The sequence below is a fragment of the Lissotriton helveticus genome, chromosome 2_1 (assembly GCF_964261635.1).
Source record: "Lissotriton helveticus chromosome 2_1, aLisHel1.1, whole genome shotgun sequence".
NCBI lineage: Eukaryota > Metazoa > Chordata > Amphibia > Caudata > Salamandridae > Lissotriton > Lissotriton helveticus.
In genome coordinates this window covers 44453300-44468746 of record NC_136059.1, presented here as the reverse complement: position 1 = coordinate 44468746, position 15447 = coordinate 44453300, and the positions used below count along the sequence as shown (strand labels likewise).

Sequence of the window (15447 nt, the reverse complement as noted above, 5' to 3'; positions counted from 1 at the left end):
TCACAAGGCCTCCACAATGCAGAGGTCTCGGAGGTACAGCCCGAGCCGGTGCTACTAAGAAAATCGAGAAACAAATTGTATGACTCATATATAGAGTTGAATCACTAGTGCAGATAACAAATGAAGCTCAACCACAGTAACATTTAGATAGGTTGGATGTGGTGTAAAACCAGTAAAAACTGGCCAAGTGGCCCATCAATACTTAAGGGGCCCATTTGAACAAAAGATACTGGGTCAGGAAGGACGCCATTAAACCAAATAGTATGCTCCAAAAATGTCAATGGAACTTCAAGCATTGCGTAAGGACAATGCACTGCTGGAGGAGCAGCTACCATGCAAGCATGAAAAAAATTATAATTTGTGAGTGTTTGATTGGTTCAGATGCTCCGTCCATCACCACCCCCTTTTGTACCATGGTGGTCACGTAGGCCTAGTCCAAGGCGAACTTGTGCAGGCGATGATGACTTTGGCCAATGAAATGCACGTTTAAAAATGTTGCCTATTAGTTTATTTAAGAGGGTATTTGCGGTGCCCATCATGATCTCATGGCCATACTTTAATGAATTAGTTATCTTGGCCTTCATCACCTTCAACAGTGGGATTAAGCTGGGGCCAAGTAGCTTTTTGGAGAATTTCGTGGCGACGACCTCTAAAGCCAGAGCAATGGTCCTCAGTGCTTTTTTCTGTTTGACAAATGAACTTCTGGAGTCAAGAAATATTTCCAGATATTTATAGTGTGTTGTTGAGTCAATTTTTACCATCCTCCACACTGCCTCTTTTGCTTCCCAAAGGAGATTGTTTTTGTTTTTGATAGATTCAACTCTAGGAAATTGCTTTTAGTGTAGGGGAGCAGTTCATCAAGTAGCCTCTGCAGGCCCACTTTCATATGGCTAAGCAGCACCAGATTGTCGGCGTATAAAAGGTTAGTAATATGTACTCCATCTAGTTGGGGCGGGTGGCTGGTAACGCTTTTGAGAAATTGTGAAAGATCCGATATAAACAGTTTGAAAAGGAGTGATGCCAGCACGCAGCCTTGTTTTACCACGCTTCTCGTCCCAATCTTCCTAGAGACATGAGAGCCTTCACTCAGGTCGATTTTAATCCATGTTTCAGAATGGAGTTGAGCTATCGCAAGTAGCAGAGACCGGAGTGCGCCCCAAGACTTTCATTTTTGCCACAGTAAGTCCCGTGGCACTTGGTCGAAGGCCGCTTTAAAATCTACGAAGCAGCGGTGCAGTTGGGTTTGTTGGACTGACGCTTTCTCTATCAAAATGGATAGGGTTAGTAGATTAGTTGCTGTACCAGAATTAGCCACAAACCCCGTCTGATTAAATGGGAGTCGCTTAGTTTCCTTGGTCCAGGCCAGTAGCTCGTCCAATAGAATGCTGGCGTATTATTTAGACTCGACGTCTAAAAGTGCTATAATTCGGTAGTTACTGTGGTCGTTTCTCTTCTCACCCTTATATATGGGATGAATGATGGCACCTCTCCAGAACTTGGGGACACTGTTGTTTAACTCCTCCCACGCTCATGACGAGCTCAGCTCGTCATGAGCCACGGTTCTCGTGTGCTCATGACGAGCTGAGCTCGTCATGACCGTTAGAACGCTCAGACGCGGGGCTAATTCCCTTGCTGTGCTGGGCGTTCTAAGGAACGGGCGTGGTCATGACGAGCTGAACTCGTCATGAGCACACGAGAAACGTGGCTGAGTACCGGGGCACTGTGCGCGCCCCCCCCGCCCCCTGCCCCCCAGCACAGTGGGGGAATCGGCCCGCAGCCAAGGGGTTAACCTGCAATAAAAAAACAGGGGGGTCAGATGACCTGACCAGAATTCGGCTTCAGAATTAAACGGCCTGGGGAAGACCGTTTGGCCTGGGAGCATCATCGGCTCTAGCTTTCCTAATTAATCATAGAATCTTATGTTTTAGTTCTTTCGGGGTCGCTGTCATCTCTGAGAGTGGATTGATGTTGTTCCAACAAGCTGCATTTATGGGTACTAGTGATGTGCTTATGAATGAAGGACTGAGGCCCGACCGTGTTCGTTTCATAGCCTCCATGACTAGTACCTTTGCGTTGGGCGTACTAGAAAGATTGGAACAGTCAACTTCCTTTTCATTACTTTTAAAATGAGATGATAAATAGAGGGTCCATTCATCTGCGCTGATGTTTGCACTGCCATGGCCGCTTCCACCTAGCTGGACCCTATTTACAAGACACCAGAACGTCTTTCAGTTTGGGTTCTTGCTTTCATTGAGGAGCTTCACCCAGAATTGATCCATAGGTGCTTGTTTTTCCCTACGTTCTGCGGACTTAAAAGTAGCTTGAGCTTGCTTGTAGTCCTTGAATGCGGTTTTATTACCTGGGCTCTTCCTGCATTTCCGAAGGGCAGTATTTCTGCATAGCTTTAGCTTTTTTGTAGGTGTTGAGATGTGTGGTCGAGATGCAAACTGCTCAGTGCTCCTCTAAAGTGGAACTGCTTCTAATATTTGGTTAATAAAGCTAGCCCAGATGCAGACAAGAGGGGAATCAGTGTTGGATAGTTGAATTAACGATATTCTGCATTTTTCAATAAAAAAGGGTGCCGCATCATCTGACCATTTCATCCTTTTTAAGTTCTCAGTGTAGCAGGCTGCATGTGTGTGTACAAGCTCCTGGTAACGCGGGATGTTGGAACAAATTGTTATAACTTACGGCAGGCGGTGCAATGTGATTACTCTCAATCAAAGGGAGAAGTTCATGCTCCCGAGGAAAAGTCCAGAAAGGAGAAGATACAGCCATCAGTTCGAGTCCAAGCTGGAGGAGTATCCGTGGGGAAATGTGGGGAAACGACCAGTTAGTAGGGTATAGCCTACTCTGTCTAGCTGAGTGACATACTCCCCCAATTATGATAGTCTGTTTCCTACGGGAATTGACTTTGTGGCAAGGTGTAATGGAACCATGGAAAAGGGCTGATTCTGGTTCTTCGGAGAAGTTGCAATGAAGGTTGGTGTTAAAATCTCCTGTGATTATGCTTGGTATACTGCCATGCTCGCTGAGCAGGTTGCAGGAGGTATTGGCCAGGCAATCCAGTTTTGACTTTTTCTCCATGCAACGTGGGTGTATATAAACGTTCAGAAGAAGGAACTGGCTATAGATCTAATGATTGCCCGAGATGCCAGTTTTCCTCAAATTTTACCTGCTTAGTGGACTGGAAAAGTTTGGTTGACACATAAATCGCAGGCCGCCACTCTGCCTGCCAAACTTGGATTGTCTTGTTGCGAAAGACGCAAATTCAAGGTAGCCATTGATGGGAATACTGTCTGTTGCCCAGGTTTCCTGCAGCAGAATAAGATCATGTTCCTTTAGAAAGCCAAGGGTAGCTGCTGATTGGATTTTGTGACCAAGGCAGTTTATGTCCCAGGAACATATTGACACACCGAGGTTGGAGGTTTTTCAATCTTTCCGGCTTCTTACTAGGGCTCCTGGGAGCCAGTCATCAGTAATTTTTAATGCATATTGAATTAATAATTGGCAGTTGTTGTGGACATTTCTAAATTGGCAAGAAAGCACCACTTGGGACAGACTGTCACAAGCACCAGTGTTGAGAATTAAGTGCAGCACGTAGACCCGCAAACCACTGGCTCAAATTAAGCACATCCTCATCCCATTCCAGAAGACTGCTTAATGTGTTAACAGTTAAAGGTTTGCTGTTGGAGTGCACAGCTGTCAATGCCAGGATACTTTCATGGAAGGAGCGTGTTTACCAAATTCGCAAATAAATATAAAACTCTTATCACTTTGTATTGGGAAATAGGAATTAACATTTGAAAGATTTAATTTTGTATTCCCACTAATTTGTCTGTTCTTTAATTTATTTATCTCCTGTTTTTGTGCTGTGCAGATCACATGGTTGGTGAAAACATTTAGCAAATGTTCTGGCCTGCATGAAAGTGAGATTCATGTAAATTTCCTGCCACTGAGCCACGCGGCTGCACAGTTCTTTGACATGTTGTTACCAATGTGCCTCGGAGGAGCCACTTACTTTGCAACTCAAGATGCGTTAAAGGTAATTTACTTCCATTGTAATTATTAATTTGTTTGTGCAGTGAATATAAGTTCATTATGTGTTTGATCGCTTTGATTCATTACCTTGGAGGGTACACCCACCCTAGTGTACTGCCTGCATGGTCAGCAGAGACCACGGTCTCCACTTTTCTGTTGAACGCCCGGCTGCTTCAGAGATTCACGCCAGACAGGTGAGAATCCCTTCAACTTCATCGGAGACAACTTTGTGGCGGGTCCACTGAACGCACTTCACATTGCCAAGCAGGCACCAGGGTCCTTATTACACAAAAGGCGCACTTTCCCTGTTTACGCCACAGTGCACCTTGAAACACATTCAATGTAATAGGGTCCATACGGAAAGTGCACCCCATGACATTGAATTCTCTGCCTCCAGGGCAGCCGCAAAGTCGCTCTGCCCTGGGGCAGTGCATGCAAGTGAAAAACGGTGCAGCATTGAAGCAGCTGCTCAGTGTTTCACTGTGCAGGCAGCAACATGTGTGCAGCTCTAAGAGGAGAGGAAGATCCCCTTGCAGGCAGGTGCAGTGATTGACTGCACCTGCCTGCAAGGGGATGCCAGAGGGGGGTCCATAGGTACCCCTTTGCCCCTCCAGAGGGCTGCCATCAGTGCGCCTACTGACATCTTCTTTACCTTTGCACCCAGGCCTATAATATGGCCTGGATACAGGGCAAAGACATTCCCTCTTTTGCATGGGGTAAGGCAAAGACATTGCTTTATTTTCATTGGGCCATGCCCCAATGGAAATATGGGAAAATCTTCTGGAGATAGCGCTGGTGCTATATGGGCACCAACGATATCTGTATTACAGAAAGGGCTGCAGAACGTTGTACCAAAGTTCCCTGGGGGTGTTGCAAAGTGGGCGCAGATGCCCGTTGCCCCCCCAAGGCACTTTCCATAATATGGACCCAGGTTTGTTGCACCTGCTCAGCAAAGCTTTTGTGTTCCAAGAAACAAACTCATGAAACAGCTTTCAAGGTTTCCAAATTATCTGGAATTCATAGGTCCCCCTGGGTACCCACCAACCTAGGTTCAGATATGGGAGCTAGCCCTGACCCAAAATTAACTTGTGCAAGGAGGGGCTTTTCATCCTTTTGTTTTGGTCATTTCCTGTCCTGGATGATAGCCTCACCTTCACCCTGGTCAGAAATGTGTGGCAATGCTTTGTGGTAGGCATTTTGCCATTACTCACACATTGTGGGTCTTGACCTCACATAAATGTAATGCAATACAGTATGTTTCACCACATTTTAACTTGTAAAGGGCATTCCGGACAAAAGAAAGTGCCATCGATTGAAACAAACTATAGTATCCTGGACTCCCCGGGTGCCTAGTTTTCACAGATGTCTGGGCTTGGTGCTGTATGTTTACAAGCTCCTAAACAGAACCTACCCACACCCTAAGAGAAACCCTTCTCAAATTACACTCTCAAGGAATTTCATGCTCATGTTTTTAGGTCTATATTGTTCCAGTTCATAGGACCATCAACACATGTGAGAAGACTCAGGAGCACTGGGTGCTTGGATTGTTTATGTTCTCTGCACATTTCAGAACTTTCCCTCAAAGAAATAAGAGTATCCAGAATTTTCACCCACATTTTATTTTTGTATTTTGTAGCACATTCTGGGTAAGGAAAAGTATTGGACCCATTCAGAATATACCTTGTGGTGTCCTCTGTGTCTCTACTTTTCAGAAATGTGGTTTGTTGAATGATTTCCCTGGGTGACGGTAGAAAAGGCCCCAGATACTACTGCCAAACATGAACATTTCTATATTTTTCAAGTTTCATTTTGACCCTTCACCCTGTTCCATTTTGTTGCCCTTTCCTGTCCTGTGTAATATGCCAACACATATGATGTACCATCCTAGCAGCAGAAACCTCAAACCATGACATAACTTTATAATTCCATAATGAAGAAAGAACAGATGACACACTTAGTTAGGTGGATCAGCAGGCCCAATAGGCTGATGCACCTAATCAACTTGCAATTTTGTAGGGTGGGCTTTGAAATATATGCTCATTTCAATACTTCAGAGGGCTCAACAATCCGCACATGCCAGAGCCAGGAAATGGAACTCTGCCCCAAACTTGTCGCAAAATTCACTGTCAGGATCTTAATACTTCCTTGTAGTTCTTATGTAGATCTTATAGCCAAATAGCATTAAAGAGATGCAAACATATAGTTTTATAGAAGGATAAATACATTCCTCATATTGTGTAAAAAAGGGAAAATAGTAGAAATCTAGTTTGGGATGAGATTTCTGCTATGTTCTTCAATTGATGCAATAACAGCCAACATGTATCTCGACCTGTAGCTGTGCGCACGCCTGGGGCCTTTTCAAGGCTGAAAAATATCAAGGGCATAGAGGTGCATCAGAGAAGATACACTATGGGGCCCATTAGGATGTCGGGCGGATTGCCCCCGCCAGGCTGGCGGTAGCCTGGTGGGGGCAATCCGCCCAACATCCTCACTCGTTTTCCCCTCCGCCATATTAGTATGGCGGGGGGACCTCGGCGAATGGAAAGACCGTCTGCCGGTTTTCCGCCCGGTCGCCTTGCGGCCGGGGCGGAAAAGGAATAATATGGTGGGGTGTCTATCAGACACCGCCAGCCATATTAGCATGGGCATTTTACAATGCCTTTGTCGCCACCGAAATGCATGCGGTCTTCACTCTGGGGGCCCCGTGCGGGCCCCCAGAGTGAAGGAGGGGTGGGGGCTGCACATGGGGGGTACCTGTGGTACCTCCCCACATTTGCATAAACAAAGCGGCAGGCACCGCGTGCAGGATGTGCCCGCCACTGTGGCGGGCACATCCTAATGCTCCCCACGGGACCCCCACCCTTATGGCGGGCAGTCCCAATCCCCGCTAGGATGACGGGCGGACAAAGTCCGCCCGTCATCCTAATGGACCCCTATGTATTCATATATATATATTCACTAAAAAAAACATACGTTTCAGGGACATTATGGTTAGTTGGACATTTCACTCATACAAAACGATAGTCAAAGTCAGTCAAAAATTTACTTTATTTGGTTTATCATAACCGTAAAGCATACATGTATAAAAATTCTGTTAAAATAACAACAAGTTTAAAACTCATGTAGTTAAAAAAATACTTCCTCCCAGGCTATATCTGTTGTCTGTTTCTTTTTTTAAGAGCAAATTCTCTACAGAGTTCATGAATTTTACCCCGCGGCATATTAGAATGTTTGAACCTGCTCCCAACCAGCTGGTCACAGCTTGCCTGCAGGTGCGGATCTGTAACATATTAAAAATAGGTTTCAATAAATTCTTCCTTTTTTCTGTGGAGGATTCACATGTGCACAGGAGATGACACAAGGTCTCACTGTGGTAGTTACATAGCCTGCATCTTTGTCCCTGGTGCGAGACTCTCCATGATGGAATCAAGTCTTTGGAGCAGTGGTCTCCCATTCTAAGGGCCAAAAATTTTGTCTTTAAAGATAGCCGGAAGTGCGCTATGAGGTAGGCTTGAGGTTTTAATTGTTTGTAGGAATTTAAAATGGTCCATGCATGGCGCCGTTTGGCCAAAGTCTTTTTATCTTCTACCAAACTTAAGGCTTTTGCATTTAAATTGCAGATCTTTTTGAGAGAAGATTCTTCCGGTGGATTTTTCCAGATCTCCTCTATTTTGAGGGTTTCTAGTGATACTCGTAGGTCATAGCCCCATGAGTTTGCTTCATATCGGTCATATTGTTTTTTGATTTCTTGCCAGCATAAGTTGTTTAAAGAGCCAATTTCTGCCGATCTTAATTTCCAGCACCATTTTACTAGGGCAGCTTTCCGTTGATATATTTGATTTTGTAGACCAAATTCCAGTCTTATTTGTGCCGGGGCTGATCCTTTGTATAGTTTGAATACAGATTTGTATATTTTTGTCTGGAGAGTATTTAAAATGGCTGCTTCTTTTCCATGTTTTGCTTGCGCTGCTCCCTTGAGAACCACGTCTCCCCAGAGCACTCAAATAATGTTTCAATAAAGTTTTACTGCTTGTAATCAGAGTTCATTGTGTTTTTATTCAAATTTTCATTTTATCTTTTCTAAACATAATATTGGTCTTCTATTTCATGATAATAATAGCCCATGTGGCCCAATGCATTTCGGGCGTAGCCCTTCCTCAGGGGCCTTGTAATTCCTGTAAAAGTAAACAAGTACAGTTTCAGTTCACTGTCCCATCTATTTAGGCTCATGTATGTACATAAACATAAACTTCAACTAACGCATTTCATAAACATGCCAATAGAGAGAGGTCACGTATTCAAATTTGCATATATACCCTGTCTGTTCATTGAGGATATTCTATCGACAGCGAGTTCCAATACAGCTTCTGGATACCCTCGATCTTTAAATTTCTTCAACATGTGACCTTTTTGTTCCTCATATAGACTTTGCGATGATGTTATACGTTTGACACGTAAAAGCTGTGAGAATGGCAAGTGCTTTTTTAAGGAGTCCTGGTGGAAACTCTTATAGTGCAAGAGATTGTTTTTGTCGGTTGTCTTTTGGAATACAGTAGTAGTCAGTGTATTTTGTTCTTTGATGATCAATACATCCAAAAAGGATAGCTGTTTGTCATTGACACTGTGCGTGAACTGGATTCTGTCATTTACATTATTTAATTCTTGAAACATTTGTTACAAGCGGTTGATAATGTTTTCTTTCGCGCAGACTCGTCTACACGCACGTTAATCGTCCATTTAATGAACCCAACCCGGCAGACAAGGTCAGAACTTTCCCACTTTCCACATGGTATCGTTTACAAATAACATTGTTCAAGAACAGGACTTAGAGGCAACACAGTTACACTTTACTGTTTTGTTTTTTGGTGACTAATACACAGCACACATTCAATACGACAAAATTTATGGTTAAAATTCATCGTCTCATGTTGTTTTACATGGTTATATACAGGGTATATATGCAAATTTGAATACGTGACCTCTCTCTATTGGCATGTTTATGAAATGCGTTAGTTGAAGTTTATGTTTATGTACATACATGAGCCTAAATAGATGGGACAGTGAACTGAAACTGTACTTGTTTACTTTTACAGGAATTACAAGGCCCCTGAGGAAGGGCTACGCCCGAAATGCATTGGGCCACATGGGCTATTATTATCATGAAATAGAAGACCAATATTATGTTTAGAAAAGATAAAATGAAAATTTGAATAAAAACACAATGAACTCTGATTACAAGCAGTAAAACTTTATTGAAACATTATTTGAGTGCTCTGGGGAGACGTGGTTCTCAAGGGAGCAGCGCAAGCAAAACATTTGTATCGCAATCCTAGTACAGGGGTTTTTACCCCACGGGCACCACCTACCCACAAAGACATTTTGAACAAATCAGTAAGCGAAGAGTGCGTATCCCAAATCCCGCTTTGGTTCTAAATCTGCTTCTTTTCCATGCCATATTTCCAGGCCATGTGAGAGTGATGGTAACACTTGGGCTGCCATTATCTTTAGCAGGTGATCATAAGAAGGGCATTGCAGTTTATCCTGAAGAACTTTGTACGCAAAGCTCAGGGATTGTGTTTTTGCAGTAATGATTCTTTTTTGGTCTGAAAATGACATATTTTTGCTTATTGTGACTCCCAGATATTTATAAGCAGTTGTTTCCTCGATTTGTCTGCCTTTTGTGTACCATTTGAAGGGTCTTCTACTGTTCCCCGCTAGTCTCACCACTTTTGTTTTTTTGATGTTTAGTTCTAGGCCTTCTCTTTCAAAATAGTCTGTTAGTTCTGATATTGTTCTTTGTAAGCCTATTGGTGTTTGACTTAAGACTACTATGTCGTCGGCATATTGGAGAAACTGAATGCTTTCGTTTGCTAATTTTGGTGGATGTCCGTTAGCATTCTGAAGGTGGTCTTTTAGATCGGCCAAATATATATTAAAAAGGCTTGGGGAGAGCACGCAGCCCTGTTTAAGGCCATTTGTTATTTTTATTTCTGCGGATATTCTTCTTCCGTCTCCCAGTTTTATTTTTGCCCACGTTTCGCTATATAGTGCCATTATTGTTTCCATTAATGCCGGTGGTAGATTCCAGAGGTCCAGTTTTTCCCATAGGCGTTTTCTGGGGACTCGGTCGAATGCGGCTTTCAGGTCTATGTAACAGGCTATTAATCCCGTCTTTCTTTTCCCTGCTCCTTCAATTAATAGCGACAGTGCTGACAGGTTGGTTAAGCAGCCCATACCTTCCCTGAAACCGGTTTGAAATTTAGGTATTATATTATTGTCTTTTATCCATTGTTGAAGTAGGGACAATATACAGGATGAGAAGAGCTTTGCCTCCACATCGATTAAAGCTATTAGTCTGTAATTTCCGGGTTCCGTTCTACATCCACTCTTATGAATCGGGTGGAAGATGTTTCCTTGCCAGGCTGGTGGAGTCTTTTTTTCTTTGTAAATGTAGTTAAAGAGTGGGGTCAAATATTTTGCCCAGAACTCGGAATCATATTTGAACAAGGCGTTTGGGATTCCATTTGGGCCAGCTGCTCCTTCCGCTTTCATTTTCCTTATTAATGCGGTTAGGTGTTTGATCGTTGTCAGCGGTACCTGTTCCTCTTGGGCAATGATTTCCTGTTGGACGTTCTTCACTTGTCCGGGAACTGAATCTTTTTGGTTTTTGGTTGTTTCTATGTTGATTTGATGGCTTTGGGTATTGTACAGATTGTTAATGTAAACGGCCCATGTTGTTTCACTTATTCCTATATTGGTTTGTTCACCGGCTGCTTTTGAAAGTTTATTTATTATGTTCCAAAATTCTCCGCTATTTGGAAGTTTGCTTGTTCTTAGAAGGTCCACCCAGATTTCTTCTGTGTGAGATTTTTTTGCTTTTCTACAGTCCTCTTTATATTCTTTCCTCATTTTTTGTATGTCGTTATTTTCTACTTCATTTCCTGACCTTTTTCCTGCTGCCCTTGTTCTTAATATTTTCGCAATTTCCCGTTTCTTGTCTCTTAGTTTGGGGTTATACCACGACTCTTTGTTTGCTTTGTGGCCGTCATTTGCCGGTGTATTTATTGCAAATTTTCCCAGCAAAAATGTATGTAGATTTTCCCAATTTTCTATTGGTGATTGGTTTACCGTGTCCAAGGAGCAGTTTTCATATTCTAATACTGAGTCCATTATCTCCTTTTTTATTGGGCCCTTGCTTTTGAGTTTTTGCAATTTATATATTTCTGGAATTGCGGACAGGAATTCTAATTGTGTTTTTTCTTCAGTGTGTAACCTCATTATTATCTCTTGTGGGAAGTGGTCGCTCTCAGGTCTAGTTTGGATTCCAAAGTATTCTATTTTCTTTTTTAGTTCATTACTTGTTAGGGTGAAGTCAATTATGGAGCTCTTTTTCCCGCTGGAGAAGGTGATTTTGGGGGGTATGTCTCCCTCCATTTTTCCATTTAGGATTGTTAGACCTAGTGGTTCCAAATCGCTCCAAATATTATGGATTTTGTCCTTTTTCTTGTTTGTTTTGATTAGATTACAATTGAAGTCACCGGAAATGAATATCTCATGTGATTTGTATGGTCTGTGTAAAGATTTTATCAGATTTATCAAAGTTAGAGCTTTTTCAATTTTGGTCGTCTTATCTGGATGAATGTATAGGTTTATGATGAGTAAACTCCATCTAGAGTTCTTTTTATTTGCTTTTGGCTCTACTTTGATCACTTGTATCCAATTTTCGCCTGAATCGAGCAGTTCAGTTTTCCAGTCAAAATTATTAGTAATGAAGATTGACAGACCTCCCCTTGGGTGTCCATACTTTGAAAATTTTTCTGCCATTATGTGATGTTCCTCATATCCCATGATTTGCCTCGCGGTTACATTCCAGGTTTCCTGGAGTAGAATTATTTCAAAATTACTCAGGTAATCTGTTGTTTCTCGGTCTTGGGACATTTCTTTGAAACCATGTACGTTCCACGAGCAAATCCTTATTTTTGTTTCTGGTTTTGGGGTTAAGTTGGCCTTTGGTCTTTGATTGTTTTGTATCAGATTGCATACGTCAGGATCGATGGCCGTTTAGCGCCTGTGCCAACCAAGACCAGTCATTGTCTTCCTTCAGACCCTGATATAGTTGCTTTGTTTTAGTGCTACTCGGGTCTTGTTCCACAAACGATTTATTCCTTGCTCCTTTCAGGATTGTTTGGGGTTTTCCCTTTACGTTGTTTGGTTGGGTAAACTTATTGTTTAGTAAGGGGAATGGGTATTTTATTGGGGTCAGACGCTCTAAGGTTATTCCCCATTCTGTAAAATGAGTCCTGGTTGAAAATATGAGTTCTGCTATTTCTTTAGATACCCAGGTGGTACTACTTATTTCAGGGCCCATGTCTTTATTTCCCTGGATAAATTCAACTGCTTTCAAGTCACTTGTTGATATCCCCCTCAATATTGGTATCTCTTTGATTAATCGGAGAATGTTTCCCCTGTTCAGCGTGTCTGAATTTCCTTTTGTTTTGAATTCCGGCTTGAACAAGAGTTTGCATTCTATTTCCGTTCTTGCGGTTTCGAGGAGTCCGGTTTGGTAAATTCTCCTTTTTCCCTCTATTGGATCAAATCGAATGTAGGTTATGTTGTCGTTTTGGCCGGCCCTAGTTGTTAAGTCTGGACGAATGGGATCTACTGTGCACGCTTGTTGTAAGGGGTAAGTTTTGTCTTGTTCTGTTTGGAAGTTTCCCTCATTTTGACTTGTTTTATTGTATAACTCAGCTTCCTGGTCTCTGCATGTTCTTCCTTTGTCTCCCGCCGTGATGATCAGGCCGATATTTGATTTCCTCGCTTGAATGTCTTCTATTTTATGGCTTTGTTCTTTTTCCTCTTTTTCCTTAGTGTGTGGTGAATTTCCTTCAGTATGCTGAATTGATCCTTTGTTAGCCCATATTTCCCTTTTAGGATTGTTTTCCTTTATTTTTTGTTGTTTTAAGACCTCTCTATAGTTTGGTTTTGACCTTCTGCTATTGTCATTGGCATCGTTCGGGATTAACTGTTCCTCTTCATTTGGTTTTCCTTGTATGTTTTCTGTTATTTTGGTTCTGACTGGGAGTTTTGTGTGTTCCTCTTCTTCGTCTCTGTTTATTTCCTTGTTTCCGTCTTCTTTGATAGGAGTGTCTATAATTGGAGTGTCTGTGTTTGGGTTTGTTCTGGCCTCTTTTGTCTTCTGTTCGAAGATGGCAAAGAATTGTTTTGCCTGCTTGTTTTTCATAGCATTTTTTCTTGCCTTCCTTGCCCGTTTCCGCTGTCTTTTTGTTAGAGGTTCTGATGTGTCTGATGAACCCATTGTTTTGTTTTCTCCCAGACCTCTCTTTATTTGTTCGTTTTCATCTGTGTCGTTTTCTTCTTCAATGATGTGGCTTATTCTATTTTGACTTCCGTTTTTATTTACCTCTGTGTTGGGATTTTCGCCTTTACTGGTTTTCCCACTTGTTACGTCTAATATTTCTTTCAAGATGTCTGGTAAGGTTGCTAATTTATCTATTATGTCCTTACAAACACAGTTTTGGTCTATTAGTTTCTTTTTCCATTTTTTGTCTTCCTCCTTTTCTTTTGCGATGTATAACGAAATTTTTTCCAGTTTCGAATTTATTCCCGCTATGTGTGATGCGATTAGGTTCATCAAGTCTACCTGCACATCGAGTTTGTTAGATTGAAAGTTTAGCACGTTGATTGCTTGTTGTAAACTTTTTAGGAGCACGTCCCCCCAAAGTATGGAATTTCCTTCCTTTTGTTGTGGGTGTGCCCCTATTGATCTGTTTAAACTTTCTAAAGAAGAGATAGTTATAGGGTGTTCTTCTTTTGTTGTGCTCTTGATTAAGATAGAGTTTTGGCTCTTATCCGCCGGTTGTCTTATTGGACTTGATGTAAGGATTATTGGAGCAGTTGTTAGCTTCCTTTCTTTGCCGTCGGCTTTTCTTTCACCGATGTTATCCGGTTGTTCCTGCTGTCTCAAATTTTCTGGGCTCTGTTTCGTAGGGTCGACTTCCTTGTGGATGTTTTCTTCGAGCATTCTGCGTAGTTCCGTTTCGTCAAAGATCGAAAATGATTTGGACCACTCGATCTTTTGTGCGCTATTCTGCAGGTTTGATTGGAATCCTAATATGCTCTGATTTGTTGGAGCTGAGCTGCTTTCGTTAACCTCAACTGATTTTTTGTTGGATGTTAACTTTGATTGATTTTGAGGTGCATGAACTTGTGCCGAGGTTTTTATCAGCCACTTTTTTATTATCGATTTTTCTTTGAGGTTAGTACTTATTTCCGAATTATTTCTTGTCTTACGTTTTTTGTATGATGGAATCGAGCTTATTGGGTATTTTGTATTTTTTTGAGTTTTTACACCATTGCTTGGAGTTGTTGGAGTTGTTACCCCTTGCTCTTCTAAAAATTGAAAATTATATTTCAACATTTCGCCTCCAAACTTAAATGGTTCCGCCATGTAAGTAGGTGCCTGGTCAGATTTTTCATTCCTGATTGACTCTTCAGTATTTCTTATATTCCCTTCATCTTTTTTCTCTTTTACTGTCAACCTTCTTTTTGCTTTCTGAATTCGAGATTGTCGAATTTTTCCTGACCGCATGTTGGGCGGATTTTGACTTTTCCTATTCCACTCCTGCTTTGTTTTTCCCTGGAATCCCCAAGCCCGTCAGCCGCTTGCGCGACTGCTGCCGTCGGGGGGAAACACTTGGGAATGTAAACGGGGATTGGATTGTTAGGTAAGTAACTTTTTGGCAAAGGACGTAGAAATTTAATTCTATGTTACAGCAAAATAGGCTCAGTATAAACAATTAGTTCCGCTATCTCGGCTCGCCTCTATGACTTTTTGTGTTTTATTAGTCCATAAAAATGTACTTTTCTCCTATGTATCACTCTCCGGCCCCTTTGCTCTGAAACCTAAGACTGGGTTGACTGGACTAGTACCATACAGGTGCCAGAAACTTCTACCATCCCTCGCAGTTTTTAACCGTCCCCTTTGGGCCCTTGAACCCCTGTTCTTTACCCCTCCTTACTTGTTTCTTGATTGGGTGCTTGATTGGGTTCAGGGGGTTTTGCTCGATTTCTGGCGCTTTGCCTCTGCCTCTTGTGCTGGTTCTATCTTTGTCTTTGTTTGTCTTTGTTGAACTGCTGCTCCGGCTATTGCAAACCCCCTCTAGTCTCCAAAGGGGCTTCCAAAAGGGCTTCCCAGTGTCCTGGTATCCTGTATATCCTAATGTTAAAAGCTTTTTTATTTCAGCCGCGCCTACGAAAACCCCCTCTTAAGCTCAAGGGGTTCAGGTGCTTTTCTGCTGTCAATGACCCTCTGTTGTCATAAACGTCACAAACGACTCCTTTGGCCAGCCGCTGGCTCTGTGCCCAGCATTGGTCTCTGCCGTACCG

The 15447-nt window shown here is 42.3% G+C and overlaps 1 protein-coding gene across 1 annotated transcript in view; it reads left to right on the top strand.

Annotated features, from left to right (window-relative positions):
- LOC144817690 (long-chain-fatty-acid--CoA ligase ACSBG2-like) overlaps positions 1-15447 on the top strand; it is a 721416-nt gene that overhangs the window by 251177 nt on the left and 454792 nt on the right. Inside the window, exon 7 of the mRNA XM_078674437.1 lies at positions 3881-4045. Within this exon, the coding sequence (XP_078530563.1) occupies positions 3881-4045 (165 nt within the window). The remainder of the gene's footprint in view (positions 1-3880; positions 4046-15447) is intronic.